The sequence below is a fragment of the Peromyscus californicus genome, unplaced genomic scaffold (assembly GCF_007827085.1).
Source record: "Peromyscus californicus insignis strain IS unplaced genomic scaffold, ASM782708v3 Scaffold_18__1_contigs__length_77618521, whole genome shotgun sequence".
NCBI classification, from domain to species: Eukaryota; Metazoa; Chordata; class Mammalia; order Rodentia; family Cricetidae; genus Peromyscus; species Peromyscus californicus.
In genome coordinates this window covers 21,807,152-21,827,306 of record NW_026294480.1, presented here as the reverse complement: position 1 = coordinate 21,827,306, position 20,155 = coordinate 21,807,152, and the positions used below count along the sequence as shown (strand labels likewise).

The following is a 20,155-nucleotide window of genomic DNA, read 5'->3' as shown; positions in this document are numbered from 1 at the left end:
GCTGTGTTGCTACTCACGATCAAATGCTTGTGCTGGTCGTAGATGAGAATCAGACTCAGAGTAAACTCAAGAGTACTTGCATTGTATTTCTCTATGGGATGAGCAATAGGCAGATTCATCACTGATATGTCATACGTTTCGTATCTTTTGTAAGTGTGATGGTCTATGTAAAGTGAGTGAGTGAAACAAGATGAAGAGCTAAGAGCTAGAATTGACCTTGAAGCCTTCTACCTGATGATTAGCAGTTAAAGTATCAGAGGGTGTTATGCAAGATATTCTCATTTATATATATTTTATTGACTTTTAATGGAATCTTTGAAAATGACCTGAAACCATGTATAGACTAATATAGACAATATTCATTACTTTTACTTTTCACTTCTTTCCTTTATATATTTCTTTCTACAAATACTCAAGTTGATGAAATGTAAATTTATTCCAGATTTGTATTTTAGTCAATCTTCTGATTTTTAATGATATTTAACTTTTATAATGCTATTATTTAATCAGTATTTATTTGGATAATACTTTATTTAACTGTGCCTAGGAAATTTGAAGTGAATTACCTAAAGGACATTAATCTTATTATACATTCCATTTTAGTTATATTGTATAAATAAAAAGCAAATAAGCCATTTCATTGGCTAAAATTATTAATAATTGGTGTAGTGACTTAGCCACAGTTGACATTAAGATTTTAAAGGATTATTAAAAATTCATATAGTATGATTGCTATGTCTTCCAAAGTATCCTAACATTTTTTACTCTTTTTAAACTCAGAATTTAGATTTTGAAAAGAAAATGTTATATACATTAAGAGTGGATGCAAGTAATACCCACCCAGATCCTCGATTCTTACACCTTGGACCTTTCAAAGACTCAGCCATGGTTAAGATATCTGTGGAAGATGTAGATGAGCCCCCCGTGTTCAGTAAGCTTTCCTACTTGATGGAAGTGGATGAAGATGTGAAGGAGGGAAGCATCATTGGACAAGTCACTGCATATGACCCAGATTCTATGAACAACATAATAAAGTAAGTACTTGAAAAACGTGTTTGTTTAAACATACAATCCATTTCAAGACTTACTTTTGTTGTGTAATCATGTGTGGAGATTCACAGCAGTAAACACCTCCCAAAGATCCATTCTAACTTCTGTCCTCTTCTGATTGCTCCAGGCATGGGAAACCACTTGAGTCTTGCAGCCCCACAAGGTAGACGCCATTATAATACTTTACCAAGAGTGATAATACTGAGTCTCTGAGCATTTGAATAATTACAGCATGGCAAAAAAAAACTAGTTTCTAAAAACATAGACAGGATATCAATTTCAGACTTGGCCACAGATTTTAATCTTTTAATTGTTAGTGTGATAAGCCCATTGCCTCTCTACATTAAATCAAATAAATGTATATATTTAAATTATGTAATAAACATATTTAAAAATACAATGGTTTCAATAACAGCAGAAATCAGTGTGCCTATCAAGGACTTGGAAGATGCAGGGTGGTGGTTCCCACTATATCCCCTTTTCACTCTCCTGTCTGGCCAAGGCAGTAGACAGATTGATCATGAAGAATGACAAGTAACTATAAAAATATCCATCAAGTACTGACTTCAATACTTGTAGGTGCTGTACCAGAAGTGGTGTTGTAACTTCAGCAGATTAACACATCTTCTGGGGCATGATATATAGCTATTGATTTAGCAAATGCTTTTCTCTCTGCTCCTGGCTGTAAAGACCACCAGAAGCAATTTTCTTTCAGTTGGTAAGGCCAGCAATATGCCTTTATAGTTTTACCCCAAGGATATATTAACTATCTTATAACTTAGTTTGAAGCAATCTTGATAATATGTCCCTTCCATAAAATATCACAGTGACCCACTATATTGATGAGATAATGCTGGCTGACCAAGTGAACAGGAAATAGCAACACTTTGGAGTTGGTAACATATATGCATATCAGAGTATGGATAATTAATCTAACCAAATGTAAAAGTATTCTTTTTCTTTCTTTCTTTTTAATAGATTCTTGTCTTGTACCATGCATTCTGGCCACATTTTTCTCTCCTTCTCTTTCTCCCAGCTCCACCCCCCATACCTTCCTTCTTTCCTAGATCCACTACCCCTCCATTTCCTCTTCAAAAAGAGGAGGCCTCCAAGAGACTACGGCTAAACAGGATAAAACAAGATACAATAAGACAAGACAAAAGCCCTTATATTGATACTGGGCAAGGCATTCCAATGGGGAAAGTGTCATTAAATCAGGCAAAAGAGTCAGAGATACACCCAATCTCACTGTTGACAGTCCCACAAGAACACCAAGCTAAAAGCCATAACATATATACTCAGAGGACTTGATACCGTCTCAAATAGGTCCCGTGTTTGCCATGCATGCACCTATAGCCTCATAAGGTATGACCCATGATTGGTTGACTGAAGAAGCAAAGACTAAGGCCCATTTTACTGATGGTTCTGCATGTTATGCAGGCACCACCCAGAAGTGGACAACTATAGTCCTTTTCTGGAACAACTCTGACAGACACTGGCAAAAGGGAATCTTCTCAGTGGGCAGACCTTCTGGGAGTATACATGGTCATACATTTTGTTTGGATGGAGAGATGGCAAGAAATGTGTGATTGTTCACTGATTCATGGGCTGTAGTCAATGGATTGCCTGGATGGTCAGAGACTTTGAAAATGCTTAATTGTAAAGTTGGTTGGAAAGACATTTGGGAAAGAAATATATGGATAGATCTCTCCAAATGGGTGAATATGTGAAGATACTTGTGTTTCTATAAATGTTCATCAGAAGGTGACTTCAGCAGAGGAGGAGACCAATAACCAATTAGTTGAGATTACCTGTTTCTGGAGAGTCAGCATCTATATGATCTCCTTTACAGTCTTGTGACCTACAAATATGCCTATATAAATGCACACACACACACACACACACACACACACACACACACACCACATTCTTTTATATTTACATCTCACATAAAAAATAACACATGAAGTGTTTGTCATTTTGAGTCTAGAATATTTTGCTCTACATAATGCCTTTTAGTTGAATCCACTTTTGCACAAATGTCATGAGCAGCATAAAACTTGATAGCAGCATAAAATTCCATGTTTTATGTATACCACATCTTCACTATCCATTTATCTGTTTATGGTCATCTACACTAGTTTCGTATTCTGCCTGTTATTAGTAGTGCAGACATAAGTGTGAGTGTGAAAGTATCTTTGTGTATGTTGATTAAGAATACTTTGAGTATATACCCAGGAATAATGAGTCATATGATAGTTCTCTTTTACTTGGTTCTTTATATGGATTTTTATAATCTTTATAAGGATTTTTCATTACTTTTAATGACACATATGTATGTGTCTATGTTTGTGTATGCACTCATGTTTGATATGCCCTGTGAAGTCAGAAGATCCCTTAGAGCTAGAATAATAAGCATTTATAAGCCCTTTAACTTTGGTCCTGTGAAATAAATCTGGGCCCTCTGCAAAAGCAGTATTCACTCTTAGTTGATGAGCCATCTCTCCAGTGCCTATTTACATTTTATTTTTAGAACTTCTGTGTTGACTTCCATAAAGGTTGTACTGGCCATTTCCCACCTGCAATGTGATAAGGACTGTATTTTCCCACACCATCATCAGCATTTTTTGTGATTTTTTCTTCTATTTTCGTTTAGTTTTTATCATCAGTTATGTAAGTTATTGACCAGTTTTAGATTAACTGGAATGAAAAGGAAACCTTCAGTTTTTGAGAAATGTATGACACAGTACCTATCACATATTATTTTACTGTGAAAATATGTATCACCTAAATATGCAGTCTATACACCTATATGCTTTAAAGCAAAACTTCTTATATAACATGAAGGGCTAATTTCACTGTGATCAATATAAATGTGCTTACAGCATCATGTACAAAACAGTGAAATGTTTAGAAAAACTATCTGTATATAGACACACATATGCAACAACAATTAATGGAAAAGAAGCCATGAATTGGAATGAGAGCTAGTAGGGATATGTGGGATGTTTTGAAGGGAAGAAAGGAATTTTCTCCCTTCACAGGGTGTGATTGTATTATAATATCAAAGAGCAAAGGAAGAAACAATAAAAAATGATGATCTTTATTTTATTCAAATGATTATATGTCTTGGGACATTGCTCTGTTGAGTGGAAATTTTTTGAAAACTAAAAATAAATTTAAAGCTTCTTTATTTTTTTAAATGCTGAAATGCATAATTATCCATTTTTGTTTTGACCTGAACTCATAAGTGTAAATATATGTGTGTGTATATATACATGGAACCAGATAAGGGTATTTACAAGGTTAGAAATAACTGTAAATGTTAACATATTTACAGATACCACTAATAGCAATGATTTTAATGAAGTGTTCAAAGCTGGAAAGAAGACTGAGGAGTTGAATGCATGGTAGCTCCTGCAGAGGCCCATGGTTTTATTTTCAGGACCCACATGGCAGCTCACAACCATCCATAACTTCCATTTTGGGGATCTGATACCCCATTCTGTCCCCAGTAGGCACCAGATACACACATGGTGCAGAGATATGCATGCTAACAAAACACGCATACATAAAATATAAAATATTTAAAAAGTGTTCTGTACATTTTCCCTTTTCTTCAGTTTTTAGCATGAGATTTTCATATAGTTTTTCAACTTGTCAATATCCATTGTTTTTAAGGTAGGTGTTCTCATAATGGTGTGTTCAAACACGTAAGATTTTTTTCCCTCTGGATAGCTTTTGTCAACTCCTGAAACTAAAAGTCAATTTTTGTGATGTCCTTCTCCTTACCTTTTATTGTGCCCACTGTTTATGCTACAGATCTTATACTTATTATGTGTAATGAAGGATAATATAACTTGTAAAAGATTATTCTCCATTAGAATGTTATGAATCATCTTATTGTTGGCCCCTTTGAACTTTACTGATTTTGAATGAGATCACATCCGAAAATTACCATGGGTCCTTATTTATCTACTGCATTTCCATGCTGGAATTTTGCAAAATGCCACAAGAGGTGCTGATTGCTCTTCCAGGTTCCCCAAATTGTGTGTTTATTTAAATCAGAAATCTCATTGTACTCTTTTATTTCAAAATTCCTTTCAGAAGAAACTTCTGCACCTTATCAATGAGTTATGGACACCCAACAAAATTCATGGTCTGTTAGTTGTGCTGCTGTGATTCCATGACACATCAGTCAATTAAAATGTTTTGTCTCTTTTCCCATACAATAAGTTAATATTATTGTACTCTTGCTCTGAACCAGAAATTGTTTGAAATGATTTTTTCTGTGTACAGTCTCAGTTTACAATATGTTAAAATTACATAATTATAATATGTAGTGATGGTTATAACTATGTTAATTATAATAATTATTATGACAGAATAAAAATAAAATACATATTTTTATGTTATGTGTGTGGGTCATGTGTTTTTGTTCACATCTGTGGACCACATGTATACAAGGTGCCCACAGAGGCCAGAAGAGGTTGTTGGATGCCCTGGATTTGGGATTATTGACATTGTGAGCCACTATGTGGGTGCTAGAAAATGAACCTCAGTCCTCTGAAAGATAGATAGCCAGGGCTCTTAACTTCTGAGCCATCTTTCTAGACCCAGAAAAACTTTTATTTCTGTTAGTATTTAACAGCTTCCTTGACGTATAACTGACCTACTATAAAGAAGACAAATCTGAAAAAAAATATGAATTTTTAAATATTATCATATTTTGAGAAGTGAAAACATCACCATATTCATGATCATCTTTTTATCCTAAAAATTTTGTTCTTTTTTTATCAGATATTATTAGGTATTGTTTTTACAATTACATATATGTGTTTGTGTGTGTATGTATGTATGTATGTTTGTGTGTCCCCATATATCTGCATCATATTCACATACAACTTCATGTTCTCCATCTTTCTTTTGTAAACCAGAAGTTCAATTAGTGATGTTCATACATATGAGCATTGTTTAGACCCACGCACACTAGAACATCCTACCAGGGACCACACACTTAAACACAGCTGACTCTGCCTCCTTCAGAAGCCATCAACTCCAATAGCTCTGGAACTATATCTCCAGTTTATACAGAAATGTCAATTGGGTTGATCTTCTGCATACCCTGCATAGACAACCACAGAGCTGCCAGTTCATGTGTGCTATGATCTGGTCATGTCCAAAAGACAGTTGTGTATCAGTCTTTGCTCTTATAATCTTCCCACCCTTTCTTCATTGATGTTCTCTGAGCAACTGGGAGAGGGAAGGTGATGCTGCATTTAGGACTGAACCCCATTCAACGGTCACTTACTTTCTGCACTTTGTTCAGGAGTATGTCTATAACCACTGCTGTATGACCAGCAGTATGAAATAACCACTGTTATTCCAAAAAGAGTCTTAATGTTTCTTTTTTAGTGCCTCTTTTTAACCTTTCTCTGAGTATAACCAAATACTTAAGCAAACTTTTGCTTGCCTCTTATTAATACATGTAAATTACACCTTTTTCTTGGGAAGTACATGGCTACTATGCACTCATCTGTATAAAATGAATTCATTTTATGTTGAGCTTGAGAACTGTTTCTCTTGGGGAGATATAGTAATGCTAGGAAAGATCTCTACCACAGACAACTGAGTGGTATTCCCACATAAAAAATATCACAAGTTGCATATTTATTCATTTTTATTGGCATCTTTAAATATTTTATTTCTTAAACATTAAGATATATTTATACTTACTTGCATTCACAAGCAAAGTTTCTTGGTTTGATCATTGTTTGAATTGGCTATTAACAATTATAAAAATACAATAAGTTGAATCCTCCCATCTAACTGAGAGAACCTGGAAAAATTATGCTTGGTTATATTCCTTATTTTCTGCATTATAAAAATTGGCTTTGATCAGAGGTTCTCAACCTGTAGGTCATGTACCTTTTGTGATTTTGGACCATTCTTTCCCAGGGGTCACCTAAGGCCACCCAAACACATATTTTAATAGTAGCAAAATTTCAATTATGAGGAAGCAATGAAAATATTTTTATAGTTGGGGGTCACCACAATGTGAAGAACTGTATTAAAGGGTTGCAGCATTAGGAAGGTTGAGAAACACTGCTTTGGAGGAAATAATATTTATAGTAAATAAAAAATATGTGATTCTCCACCTAACCGTTATAGGTGTTATTTTTACTTTTCTATTAAATGCTGGTTTTCAATAAAATAATGTAGATTTCTGCTACATTCTAAACAATTAATTCATTATTAATACATTTATATTGTTAATCATGATTTTCTATCTCTAAATATGTTCGTAAATTTTTCTGTATTACAATGCACTATAATATGTTTAATACATTATTCATGAACCTTCATAATTTTTGAATATTTGCATATGTCTTTCCTAAATATGGTAACATATAACATACAATTTGAAAGGGATATTTTTGGTTTAAAATATTGACAGTAAAGTAAGAGTTCACCCTTTCTTCACTGTATAGAATGATGCCATATATATATGTATTATAGATTTATTTATATATTATTTATTTATATATTAAAGATTTATTTATTTATTATGCATACAGTGTTCTGTTTGCATGCATCCCTGCAGGCCAGAAGAGGGAGCCAGGTCTCATTACAGATGGTTGTGAGCCACCATATGGTTGCTGGGAATTGAACTCAGGACCTCTGGAAGAACAGCCAGTGTTCTTAACCTCTGAGCCATCTCTCCAGCCCCACCAGATATGTTTTTAAGTTTCCAGTTCTTCTCCAAATTCAGGTTTGGGGTTAGGGGATGAGATGTAGTTTCACTGAAATTTTCAAGAATTATGATGTTCTATCCATTGTATCACCAAACCTGCGAACATGTAATGCTGTACCTGGAAATACAATGAAAAGGCAGCAAAATCCATTACAATGCAGCATGCAATGAGACCATCTTTAGATATGCAATGATAGTGGGAAGATAAATCAGCAATAAATAAACAAGGATTAAAGAAGTATGGTCTAAAGAAGTATCCCCCAAAAGAGAAAGGATAAAATCAACATGAGAAACGCATTCTAAAGGAAAACTTGGGGAACTACTTTTCATCGACCACACAGAAAATCTGTTTATCAAAACTATTAGCTTGGACAGTCACCTCAGGCAGCCAGCTGTTTCTGTCATTTCTCACATTTTTTTGGAAGTCACTTGCTTGCACTTCCTGCTTACTTAGGCAATATTATTTCCTTCTTGGGTCTCTGAGGGAGTTGAAGACTAGATAGTTATAGTTATAGTTTTCCTTGTTAACAAATTCAGAAAAGAAACTCACTAAAGATGTGTAAAGTGTATAAGTCTGAAAGGCATCAAAAGATAGCTTGGGCTTGGTAATACAAGTTAGGATATAAAGTGAATTAGGTACAAAAAGAAAAAGAAAAAAATGTGTTAGCTTAATACAAATGCCACCTTCCATATGAATTTACTGCCACAGTTAACAGCTATTGCCACCTCTGTTACTATGGATCTCTCAAATTATAAGGTTGCTTATCATTTTTTGCATTTTGAGAGAACATCTTGCCTCATTCACACCTATTTTATGTTCAACATTTTTAAAGTTCAAAGATTTTTTTAGAAGAAATTCAGTTGCTTTCAATTAAAAGTAACTAGCAAAACAAATTTATTGGCAAGGGATTGAGTTAAGCTTCAGTAAAGGATACATGGTCCAACTTGAACTGTACTGAATCCATGGTAACATCAATACATGGAGGACTTCTCAGATTTCATTTTACTGTGTTGTGAAAAAAAATCTATCCAGATATGGTGGTGGAACCCTTAATCCTGAGACATAGAAGGCCATGATTTGAGGATCACCACTATGAGGACATTTTGGACTACACAGAAGGTATTCGGGTAGCCAGGGATGCATGGAGACACTCTCTATCTGTAAATAATAATACTAGTCTGAAATTAAACTTATTAATCTCTGTAAATTGCTTTTATTATTTTCTTGTGAAACTATAGTTTCATTATATAGTAAACATCCATTTTAACAGTGAAAGTAAAATTTTCACTGCATATATTTGTAAGAAACATATTTCTTGAAAAAATTAGCTTAGGAAGAAGAAAATAAATTCATATTCTGGCTACACTGACCTAGTCATTGATAAGATGACCTAGAATTAAACACAATAAAACAACACTTAGCTGTTTGATGTATGATTGGGGTATCTATTTAGATGTGTCTTAGGAAAAAAAACAGGAATTTTAATGTGTTTAATGTTTTATTACACAACATAAAATAAAAACATAAATTTTGAGCTCAGATTCTACAAGTGAATTATCCTGTGAACTTCTTGATTTTTATATGTCACCCAATATGTGGTTCCTTTCTCTGCAGGAAGCATCCCCACAAAAGTTTATGCCAGTGGTCTGTCTCAGATAATTGTTCAAAATTCAATGAGGGAAAGTCAATAAAATAGTATTGATTTTATAAACCAATTTCAGGGACACAGAAATGACTTCTATGTTAAGTGTTTAACACATTTTTTTCTGTTCATTTGCAGTAATTCAATGTATTTCTTTTTAATTGGTAACTCAGAATGTTATTATTAATTCAACAATTCTGTGTTGAAAAGAGAACATGGATGCTGTGTAAAAGACATTATCTCAGGACTTTAATAAATCATGGGGCATCATTTTGCTGAGGGCAATGTTTAGATATAGACCAGAAAGTTTGCACTGTTGATGAAAAAAAGTTAGCATATGTCTAAATTGTCAAAGTGATTCTCCTTCCTGAATCCATAACCTGAAAAGTATTGCCATTCAAGGTTAAACTGAAGTGGAGGTCTGGCATGTGCTCAGAACTGCTTTTGATCCCCCATAAACTACAAGTGTGTTGATTCGTGACTTTTGTAATATTAGAATTATTCTTTATTATTTATTTCAAAGGAGAGCCCTTATATTAATCTCCAGGGGAAAGCTATTGGGAACAAAAGTGTTTTGTTTGTTTTTTTTTTTATGACCTTCATAACAAGCAGTGGAGAAAGTTACAAGACCTTTTTTGACAGAATTAGATAATGGTTAGCTATAGGCCTGTCCCACCAAGGAAGAGACAAATTTTCAGGTCAGAGTTGTGAATTGCACTTTATTCAATATATTGTTATACTATTTTGATTTATTTCTCCATCTCACAGAAATGTTTTTAATCTTTCAAGTTATTTTAATACCACTTGATAAAATTAAGGGAGTCACAGAAAATTTGGAAAAAAAAATTGACACAACCAGTGTTAGATAAAGCTATCATTCTTTGAACTGTCCTTTAAAGGTCCTAATATTGTTGACTGAGATGATTCTTGCATTCATGAGAAGGGAGGATTTTCTAGGTCTAGAGGTACACTTGTAATTCTAGAACTTGGAGATAAGAGTTAGGAATATAGGAATTCCATGGTCTACCTCGGCTACACGGAGAGTTCAAGGGAAACCCAAGCTCCGTGAGACTGTCTCAAAACCACACGAAAACAAACAAAATGAATAAAGCAAATAAACGAATATGCAACTATGTAATTTTTTAACATTTTTTCCCCTCAGATGAAGCTATTCAGATTTCTAAAAGGCTTATAAACGATAATGAGGCAATAGCAAAAAAACACTGAGATAATTACTTTATAACTTATAGTCAAAATAAATTTAACAAGTACTTTCATACATGGCATTAAAATGGCAAAATTAAATTCAAGAATTGAATTTACTGGTATAAAGAGATGCCTTAACGGTTAAGATCACTCTTCCTCCAGAGGACCTGGGTTTGATTCTTAGCATCAACCCGGATGCTTTTAATTTTCAGTAACTCCTATACACAGGGATCCAGACCCCTCTTCGGGCTTCTACAATTGCCAAGCATGCATGCAGTGCATTAACATACATGCACATAAAATTTTTTTAAAAATCCTTAAAAGAACTGAATTTACTTCAAGTTTCTATACAATTTTATACTTCCTATAACAATATCCATGGTCACACATACATGATGACAAAAACCCAAACAACTGCTCTATTGCCTGCCTGTGACTTCAGTGCCAGGATTGCTGAGGATAGGGTAGGAGAAATTCAAGTTGAATGTCAACCTGGGCTGTATACACAGACATGCTTCAAAAATTAATCCCAATATTTTTAAGGTGATGGCAGCAAGACCAAGTATTAAAGGATGGTCTGGGCTAAATAGTGAGCAGCCATCCTCGGCTACTTGAAATCCTGTCTGAAAACAAACACACAAACAAGAAAACAAAAATGAAAAATAAACAAAAGACAACGACAATAAAATATATAGTACTTCATAAGCAGAACACAAGTTCCTTTAAGTGTCGTTAAGGAGACAGGTAGAAATATGGGCAGTGTACCTGGTGATGGTTACGTGGTTCCTACTTTCTTGTTCTTTCTTTTACTGTCCACACAAAAATAATTTTTAATGTACTAACTGTTATTGACCATCATGTTTAATAGGACTATTTATTCTATAACAAATTTAATACTGGGTTGTGATAAAATAAGTCAATCAAAAAGCACGTAATACTTTTCCTAAGGCTTACACAACTACCCATGAGTATAAGTAACGGCTCCAAACACACTCACAAACATGGCGGTCATAATGGAATGATTAGAGCCTCAAACTATTTCCATAATGATCCCATTGGGATAAAAATGCAGAAAAGGTGGCACCACCTTACAACTCATTTTTTTCCTATCAATATGAGAACTTCCTATAACTTTAGGAAATAGAGAAAAAATGTAGTTGATTTCAGAGAGGTCTGAATTTACAGATCTTTTTCCTCTCAGATACTCTGTTGACCGACATACTGATATGGACCGGGTTTTCAGTATTCACTCAGAAAATGGCTCTATCTTCACTCTGAAGCCCCTGGACAGGGAATCATCCCCGTGGCACAATATCACAATTACAGCCACAGAGATAAGTAAGTTGGGGGTATATCCAGCTAAATGGTTTTCACCCAAGTAGTAAGTAAATGACAAAAAAAAAATAGAATCTTTTGTGAAATTATTGTAATACTGTCAGTATCTAAGAAAAGAATGAATCAGAGGATGTTTGTACTTTATTTTTATTTGAAGGTAACAAATAGTTCATTTTAAATGTTTTATATTCTTTTACAAGTAGTGATGGATTTGAATTGCATCTAGCCTCATAAAAATCATTCATGAGCTTGTAGATGTTGTCTATTTTACTTTCTTATCCTCCATTATATTTTCCTTTTTTATTATGCTTTATTTTTGGACCAAGTAATGAAGGTGAGATATTTGCCAGCCATTCAAATGAGCTAGAGAATATAGGGAATTGATCAGTCACTAAATTACTAATGCTGAATGTGGCTTTACAGCTTCCTTTATAAATGGCATTGAAACTTTACATGAAGTTTCTGTTGCAGATAATCCAAAACAAAGTAGCCAAATTCCTGTCTTCATCAGAATTCTTGATATAAATGATCATGCTCCGGAATTTGCCATGTACTATGAAACATTTGTTTGTGAAAATGCAAAATCTGGGCAGGTAAATAAAGTTATTATAAACTTTATAAATGTATCTTTGGTAAGGCATGCTTTGCTTGCATTACATTTTGTTGTACTGTTATTTTTTTTTTTTTTTTCGAGACAGGGTTTCTCTGTGTAGCTTTGCGCCTTTCCTGGATAGAACAGGCTGGCCTCGAACTCACAGAGATCCGCCTGCCTCTGCCTCCCAAGTGCTGGGATTAAAGGCGTGCGCCACCACCGCCCGGCTATATTTCTTTTATGTACGCTCACCAAAGAACTCACAATGATTTTTAAAATGTAACTTACAAAAACAATTTTTAACATGAATATAGAAAAATAAATATATTTATAGCATGTCCAAATTCTCTCACATTGAGTTATAATTTAGCTAGTATTGAGTTATATTTACTAATGTTTTAAGAATACATTTTAAATAAACATTGATATGTTTTCAATATTTCTATTTTAATATCGAGTTGTAATTGCTTCCTTGTTCATGTTTTGCTACATTTAGTAGCACAGAAGACTATGGCTCAATCTAATTATTTTCTGTGATTGTGAAACTTCAATTTTATTATATTTTAATACCAAATTTTGCTTTTTTGAGGGGCTCATTCTATGTTTTCTTCCTTAAGAAAACAATTTCTAGTGAAGCAACAAAATCATAATCAAGTACATATAAAACAGTGTGAAAGATTAGGGTTTTAGAAAAATGGCAAAACAGATTATGAATTGAATTAATCAATTTCCATTAAAGTGGAATGTTTGAGTCCATCCCTACCAGGAAGTAGAAAATGATTCACTAAAGTACCCAATAAACTTTACTTCAGAGATAATTTTCCTTATTGACTAAATGTTATCTTAGTTTAAATTAAAACAATAGATCCATAAAACACCTTTGATGTGTTTTTCTGAAAACTATATATATATATATGTTCAAATTACTAGTTAAATCAAAATATAAACAGCAGCATCACCCCAGCAAATCATAGCTATTTAAAATATCTTAAATGAACTAAGCTTTGTTTCTATTTGCCAGATTTAAGTTAATGAATATATTTCGATTTCAGTTGATTCAAACAATAAGTGTCATGGACAAAGATGACCCTCCCCGAGGACACAAGTTCTTCTTTGAGCCAGTGCCAGAATTTCCTCTCAACCCAAACTTCACAATTGTAGACAATAAAGGTAAAAGACATCTATAAAGCTATAAAGTGTCAATTATTACGGTGAAGAATCGAAATTGAACATGAATCAAGGCCTTGTGGCTTCTTCTGTCATTCCTGCACCTTGGAAGTGATCTCAGGAACATCAAGGAACTCAAGGACATTCTCTAGATAAGGGGTTGAGGCTAGCCTGGGCTACATGAGAGCATATCTCAATAAACCACAGAAAGGAAGAATGTGGGAAGGGACCCGAAGAAAGGAGAGAAAGGAGAGAGGGAAATGTGTATGAAGATTTTTTTCTAACAATCTTGCTTTTTTTTCCTCTTCAGATAACACAGCAGGAATCATAACTCGAAAAGATGGGTACAGCCGCACCAAAATGAACACCTACCTCCTGCCAGTTTTAATCTTTGACAATGATTACCCTATTCAAAGCAGCACTGGCACACTCACTATCCGCGTGTGCGCATGTGATAAGCAAGGAAACATGCAGTCCTGCAACGCCGAGGCCCTGATGCTTGCTGCTGGCCTGAGCACAGGAGCCCTCATTGCGATCCTGCTTTGCGTCCTCATCCTGCTCAGTAAGCTACATGTCTTTCCATCCTCCTCGCTCCCAGGTCTTCTTCTCCAGTGCCCAGGCATTGTGCATGAAATCGTACATATTTATCAGTTTACTAAAATTATTCGTAATGAATAAAGTATACCCCCCCCCATTTTTGTTTGTGGGAAAAAGGACTAGTTGTCTAAAGCAGCAAAACAAAGGTGTAACAGCACAAGGGTTACACAATCATAGCATGAAGGCAATATGGCCACAGATTCAGGACTTGGTTGAATGACTTATTTGATCCTATCAAATCTGTTCAACGGCTAAAAAACAGGTGTAACCCTTTCCTTTGTGGATGCATGCCCGTGCTCACTTCTATACAGGTCACACGCACAAACATACAGTCATGTGTGGAGCCCTAAGGTCAATATCAGGTACTGTTGTCCACTGCTTTCCACCTTGTTTGTTGACACTGGATATCTCACAAAACCTGGATCTCACAGGTTTACTATACTAGCTGGTTAGTGGGGCTCTGGGTTTCTCCTCAAACTCCTATTATCAGAACTACAGAACTCTATCATATCTGGCATTGTAAATGTCTACTGGGGGTCTGAACTAATGACCTCTTCTTGTTAAGCAAGCTACTTATCCATTGAGCTGACTCCCCAACTCCCAAATGGCTTTTCTAAAATGCATTTATTGGCATAGTCACATAAATCTTTCTACCCTTAGAGTCTCTATTCTAATCTCAAAACTAAGAGTATTTCACCTTTAAAAATGTTTTTACTAACTATAAATTATATAGGAATATTTCAGGCATTAATGTAATGCCTGAAATACACACACACACACACACACACACACACACACACAAAACCTCCGCTTTTGAAATGTCATTGTGAGAGGGTAATCACAGATGCCCCACTCAGTATTTTTCAAATCAAATCATATTTCTGTTAGAATATATTTTATCTAAGCACACACTAACACAGCAATGATTTAATTCAATTAAACAGTTGTTTCACTGTAAAACACTCCAAAAATTATTTCTATAAAATATTCTTCCAAAAATTTTGCACTTAGGGCAGGAGAGCTCGCCAAGTTTATGTGCTAACGTGCATGTATTCTGGCTTCTTTTCACTATAAATCCTTTCAAGCTCTCTGGATAAAATCCTTTTGGCCAGATATCCTTGTAGAACTTCACTAGGAGTTTTACAAAAGTGAATGGAAAATATTTGTTTCATTTAGTATTACCTAGGATTTTAGAAAAAGAGAGAGAGAGAGAGAGAGAGAGAGAGAGAGAGAATTGCACTTAAGACACTACGTCTGTCCAGTCCACAGCTTCTTAAAACTTGATTGTGGAAATGAAATTTATGGCAAGAATTTTGTAAATTTTGACCAGAGACCCCTCTGGCACTGTGATGAATCTTAAGGATTTAATTATAATAAAATCTTAATTTAGAAAAATGTTGTGAGTGTAGCTCAGGGATAAGGCATTTCAGCATGATGAGGCCCTATGTTTAATTCTAGATTTTATGCAAAACAAAACAAAAATAAGCAATGAAATCTGTATGAATAAAATGCCTAATGGTAAAAGAATGTCTAGACAAATTAAAGAAAGCTTATAAAGATTAAAAATACCTGCCAAAATGATAATGCTATACGAAGTGTCTATGTTTTCTTTTCTTTTACTTCTCAGTTACATGATACTTAGTTAGAAATATAACATTCATAATATAAATAAATAATACACTCTAATTATAGATTAGTGGAAATAGTGGTGCCTTTTCCTATCTAAGAGCCTGAATTGCATTACTGTACACCAAATGTTTATTTTTTTACCCAGTAAGTGGAGGAGACATTTCTTATCTAGCAGAGCAGAGAGGAAAATAGATATGAATGCCTCAAAGATCCACTTACGTAAAGTATAGTTCATTCATATCTAGGGAAGCTTAAGATATGTTGACTTATCTATTATTTATTTATAACATATAAGGAACAAAATCCATTCATTCATTTTAAATTGAAAATTAACTGTTTTTCTAGAACATGACTCATTCTCAGCGAATGTTCGAACTTGATACATTTTAAAACAGTAATGTTTTATTTGTTTTTAATACCTGCCAAATGTAACTGAGTAAAGGTTAAGTCTCCAAACTCTTTTTATGTGGAATTTATCTTCAGTTAGAAATTGACCTGGAGATGAAAGACAGTTGTACAGTGTTTTCCTATCATGCTCAAAACCCAACACTACAAAGCAAATAATACAGCACAACAAAATTAAATCAGAGTACAACAAAAGCAATGAAAAATTTGGAGCTAATTTTTTTTTGTTATTTTTCAAGAAAATATGCTCTTCATCTCCTCTTTCTTCTATCCTTGGAGACAAGATCTCACTAGGCAGCCAAGACTAGATTCAATGAGTCTTAGTGCTTGAGGCTTAAAATGCTAGAACTACAAAGGTGCATAATTAAGGCTGGCTCAGAAATAATTTTGGTAAAACATTGGACTTCTAAAAATGCAGTTTTCAATTTTTTTCTTCTGTTTAAATAAATTTGTGAGAAATTTTCCCTATTTGATTTTTTTATTTAAAATTTTCTTATACTATATTTTTATTTTATTCTGATTTAGTTCTTATTTTTATATTTTAAATAGGATTGATTAATTTTTAGTAAAATATTAATTATATTAATATTTTTATTATCTAAATTAATTATTAATTCATAATTTATTAATCATACTGATTTTTACTTTTTTGATAGCATGTTATAGGACCTGAGGAGATAACTTAGTTGATAAAATGTTTTTCATGCAATACTCAGGACATGAATTCAGAAAACCATCACCAGGGATAATTCTGGGTGTGTGTGAGCACATCCTTAATCTCTACTGCCTTTAGGGCAAGAGTGTAGAGGGAGACATGAAGGCCAGCCAGTCTAACCAATTAGTGATTCTATAGTTCAGTGAGAGATCTTAACTCACAAAGTATTGTAAAGAGTGTTTAAGGAAGATCCCAATATTAACTTGCAGACTCTGCGCACCCACACATGCACACATGCACACTTGCATACACACATAAATAAATATACATATGTATAGAATGAATCCTATTGTGTAAACATTAGGAAAAGATGTTTGTCAAATATATGCTTTAAATTTAACTGCATTTCTGTAATGAGAGAGCTATAATTTTACTATATATGGAAGTGTTTAATTACATCCATAAAAAAGGACACGAATTAAAAAAATTCTTATTTTAACTTTGTAATTTAACAATGGTCTCAATAAGAAAAATCCAATCTTAGCTGCCCTATGAGTGACTACAAGTTAAACTTGATTTGAAGTTTAAATTTATAATTAGGTCTTAGAATTGCCTTTCAGATTTTCCAGAAAAATTTCAAAACCATAGCAGTAAATAAATTTAGATACATTTTTGCTTAATATTTAATATGATAAAATCATTAGTCATGAATATTATATATCCATGTGTATATGTGTGAAATAAATATATGTGTAGATAAATGTATTCATTTATATGCATCTATATGAGAGACTATTTATATACATAACCCTGAAATTTTACTGGTGACAATGACTGAATCATTAATTATTTTCTTAAATTTGAGAAAAAGTGTGCATTCAATGAAAATAAGATTTCAGTTAATCTTAGTTGACCAATGCAATAATTCACAAATAATATTTTTTCAATACCATTGGTCCACAGGTTTTGAAATGTAAATTAGCAATGCTTTAATATCTTCCATTTTTCAAATTTTTTCTTTTACTGTTTTTATTGTATTTTAAATCATGCAGTGTTTTCTTTTATTGTTCCAATTCGATAGTTACCCCATGTCTCCAGATGATCATCTAAGCTTCACATATACTAGAATTATGTCTATTATCTCTCATCATGGGTCTTACTATCCCTTCATCTCTCATCAATAGCTCTAATCGTGCTGTTTGCTGCATTGAAGAGGCAACGAAAGAAGGAGCCTCTGATCATTTCAAAGGATGACGTCCGGGACAATATTGTGACCTATAATGATGAAGGTGGCGGAGAGGAAGATACCCAGGCTTTTGACATTGGCACATTAAGGAACCCGGAAGCAAGAGAAGACAGTAAACTCAGAAGAGATGTCATGCCTGAAACTATTTTTCAGATAAGGAAGACTGTACCCCTGTGGGAAAATATTGATGTACAGGATTTTATCCACCGGAGATTAAAAGAAAACGACTCAGACCCAAGTGCACCTCCTTACGACTCCCTGGCCACTTATGCCTATGAAGGGAATGATTCTGTAGCCAATTCGCTCAGCTCCTTAGAATCTCTCACAGCTGACTGTAACCAGGATTATGATTACCTTAGCGACTGGGGACCTCGGTTCAAAAAACTCGCAGATATGTATGGAGGTGATGAGAGTGACCGGGACTGAGTCCAGTATGACTTGAACAACTAGTGGAAATACTCTTTGACACCAGATTGAGTGGCCTGTATTATCCTTTTTTTTTTTGGAGGAAATTTTTAAAAATCAATTCCAAACAATACATAAGTGTTGTCTTAGTAAGGATTTGCTTAATCAGTAAGTTTCTGTGAATGAGTATGAATGACATAGATTTTAAAACAGTGATAACAACCTTTCACCCTCTTTGCCTAATGAGCTTGGAAAACTATATCACATTAATAATCAATAAAAATTCTTGAAAGGCTTTTTGTGCCTTGTCTTAGTATAGGAAATTTATAAATGTTTTCTTAACTGATTGCCAGTCACATATACTATTAAATTAAATATTGTGCAACTGCTTTGTAAATTAATATGAAAGAAAATATACCTAATGAGATTAGAAGTGACTATTACTGCCATATTTATTTAGTTGAAAGATGTCTTTGTGTTAATTCACTCATATTTTTATAAATGTATATTTATATTTTTGTATTTTTATGAAATAAACTAATATTTATAAGAATAAATTTCATTTTACTTAATTCCTTGGAGCAGCTGATCTCACAACAGAAGTGTTTTATCTCTCTGAGTGTAAAACACGATTTACTCAGGGAAAAGCAGCTGAGAAGTCACTGCAGAAGACACCGATGTCATCTGAGATAGCTCTAGGGATGAACTGTGATGTGAATTGTTCTTCCTCTGTTTTGATTGTTTAAGTGTCAACACGTTTATTGAACTAATAATGTCTACTCATAGATAGAATATAACATCAATTTGGAATATACAGTATTATCTATATGGTTGTGGACAATAAACTAAGTTTTTGCAAGATTTATCAAACCATTCATTGTATTTGAATAAGTGGAGTCTAAATCAAAGGTGCTGCTGAGAACAGAAAAAGCCCCAAATCATTTCATAAATCATTATTTTAAATGAGAAATGATAAGTGTGTGTGTGTGTGTGTGTGTGTGTGTGTGTGTGTGTGTGTGTGTGTGTGTGTGTGTTTGGTCTAGAAAGTCAATGAATATATTTCTCAGTTCTCGGTAACATATTAAAAATGTATATTAATCTCTACAATTTCAAACTGGACAAAATCCTAGTACTGAGAAGGAGACATGAACAGAATACCAAACCCATATCTTAAGGAGCTAAATCTGTTTTTTCAAAGGAGTGTTACTGAGTATATCAACCACATTCCAGAGTAGATCTCATGTACAAAACAATTCTATGTATTTTTTATGCTTTTGGTTTTATTTTGTTTGGTTTGGTTTTGATGCTTTTTTTTTTTACTTATTAATTTGGAGGGGTTTTTTTTGTTTGACTATTTTGTTTTGATTTTTTGGGATTTGTTTTTATAAGAGAATGAGAAAGAACAGGAAGTTGGTGGAATAAGGAGGAAGAAAGGACATGGGAGGGTTTGGAGAGAGGAAGCAGGGGGAGA

The 20,155-nt window shown here is 33.8% G+C and overlaps 1 protein-coding gene across 5 annotated transcripts in view; it reads left to right on the top strand.

Annotated features, from left to right (window-relative positions):
• Cdh9 (cadherin 9) overlaps positions 1-19,545 on the top strand; it is a 129,971-nt gene extending 110,426 nt beyond the window's left edge. For all 5 annotated transcript variants that reach the window (XM_052743081.1, XM_052743079.1, XM_052743080.1 and 2 more), the window contains 6 exons: positions 781-1,034; positions 11,855-11,991; positions 12,460-12,581; positions 13,633-13,750; positions 14,058-14,309; positions 18,218-19,545. In XM_052743081.1, the coding sequence (XP_052599041.1) occupies positions 781-1,034; positions 11,855-11,991; positions 12,460-12,581; positions 13,633-13,750; positions 14,058-14,309; positions 18,218-18,705 (1,371 nt within the window). In that variant the 3' untranslated portion in view covers positions 18,706-19,545. The remainder of the gene's footprint in view (positions 1-780; positions 1,035-11,854; positions 11,992-12,459; positions 12,582-13,632; positions 13,751-14,057; positions 14,310-18,217) is intronic.
• Positions 19,546-20,155: the final 610 nt, after the last annotated feature.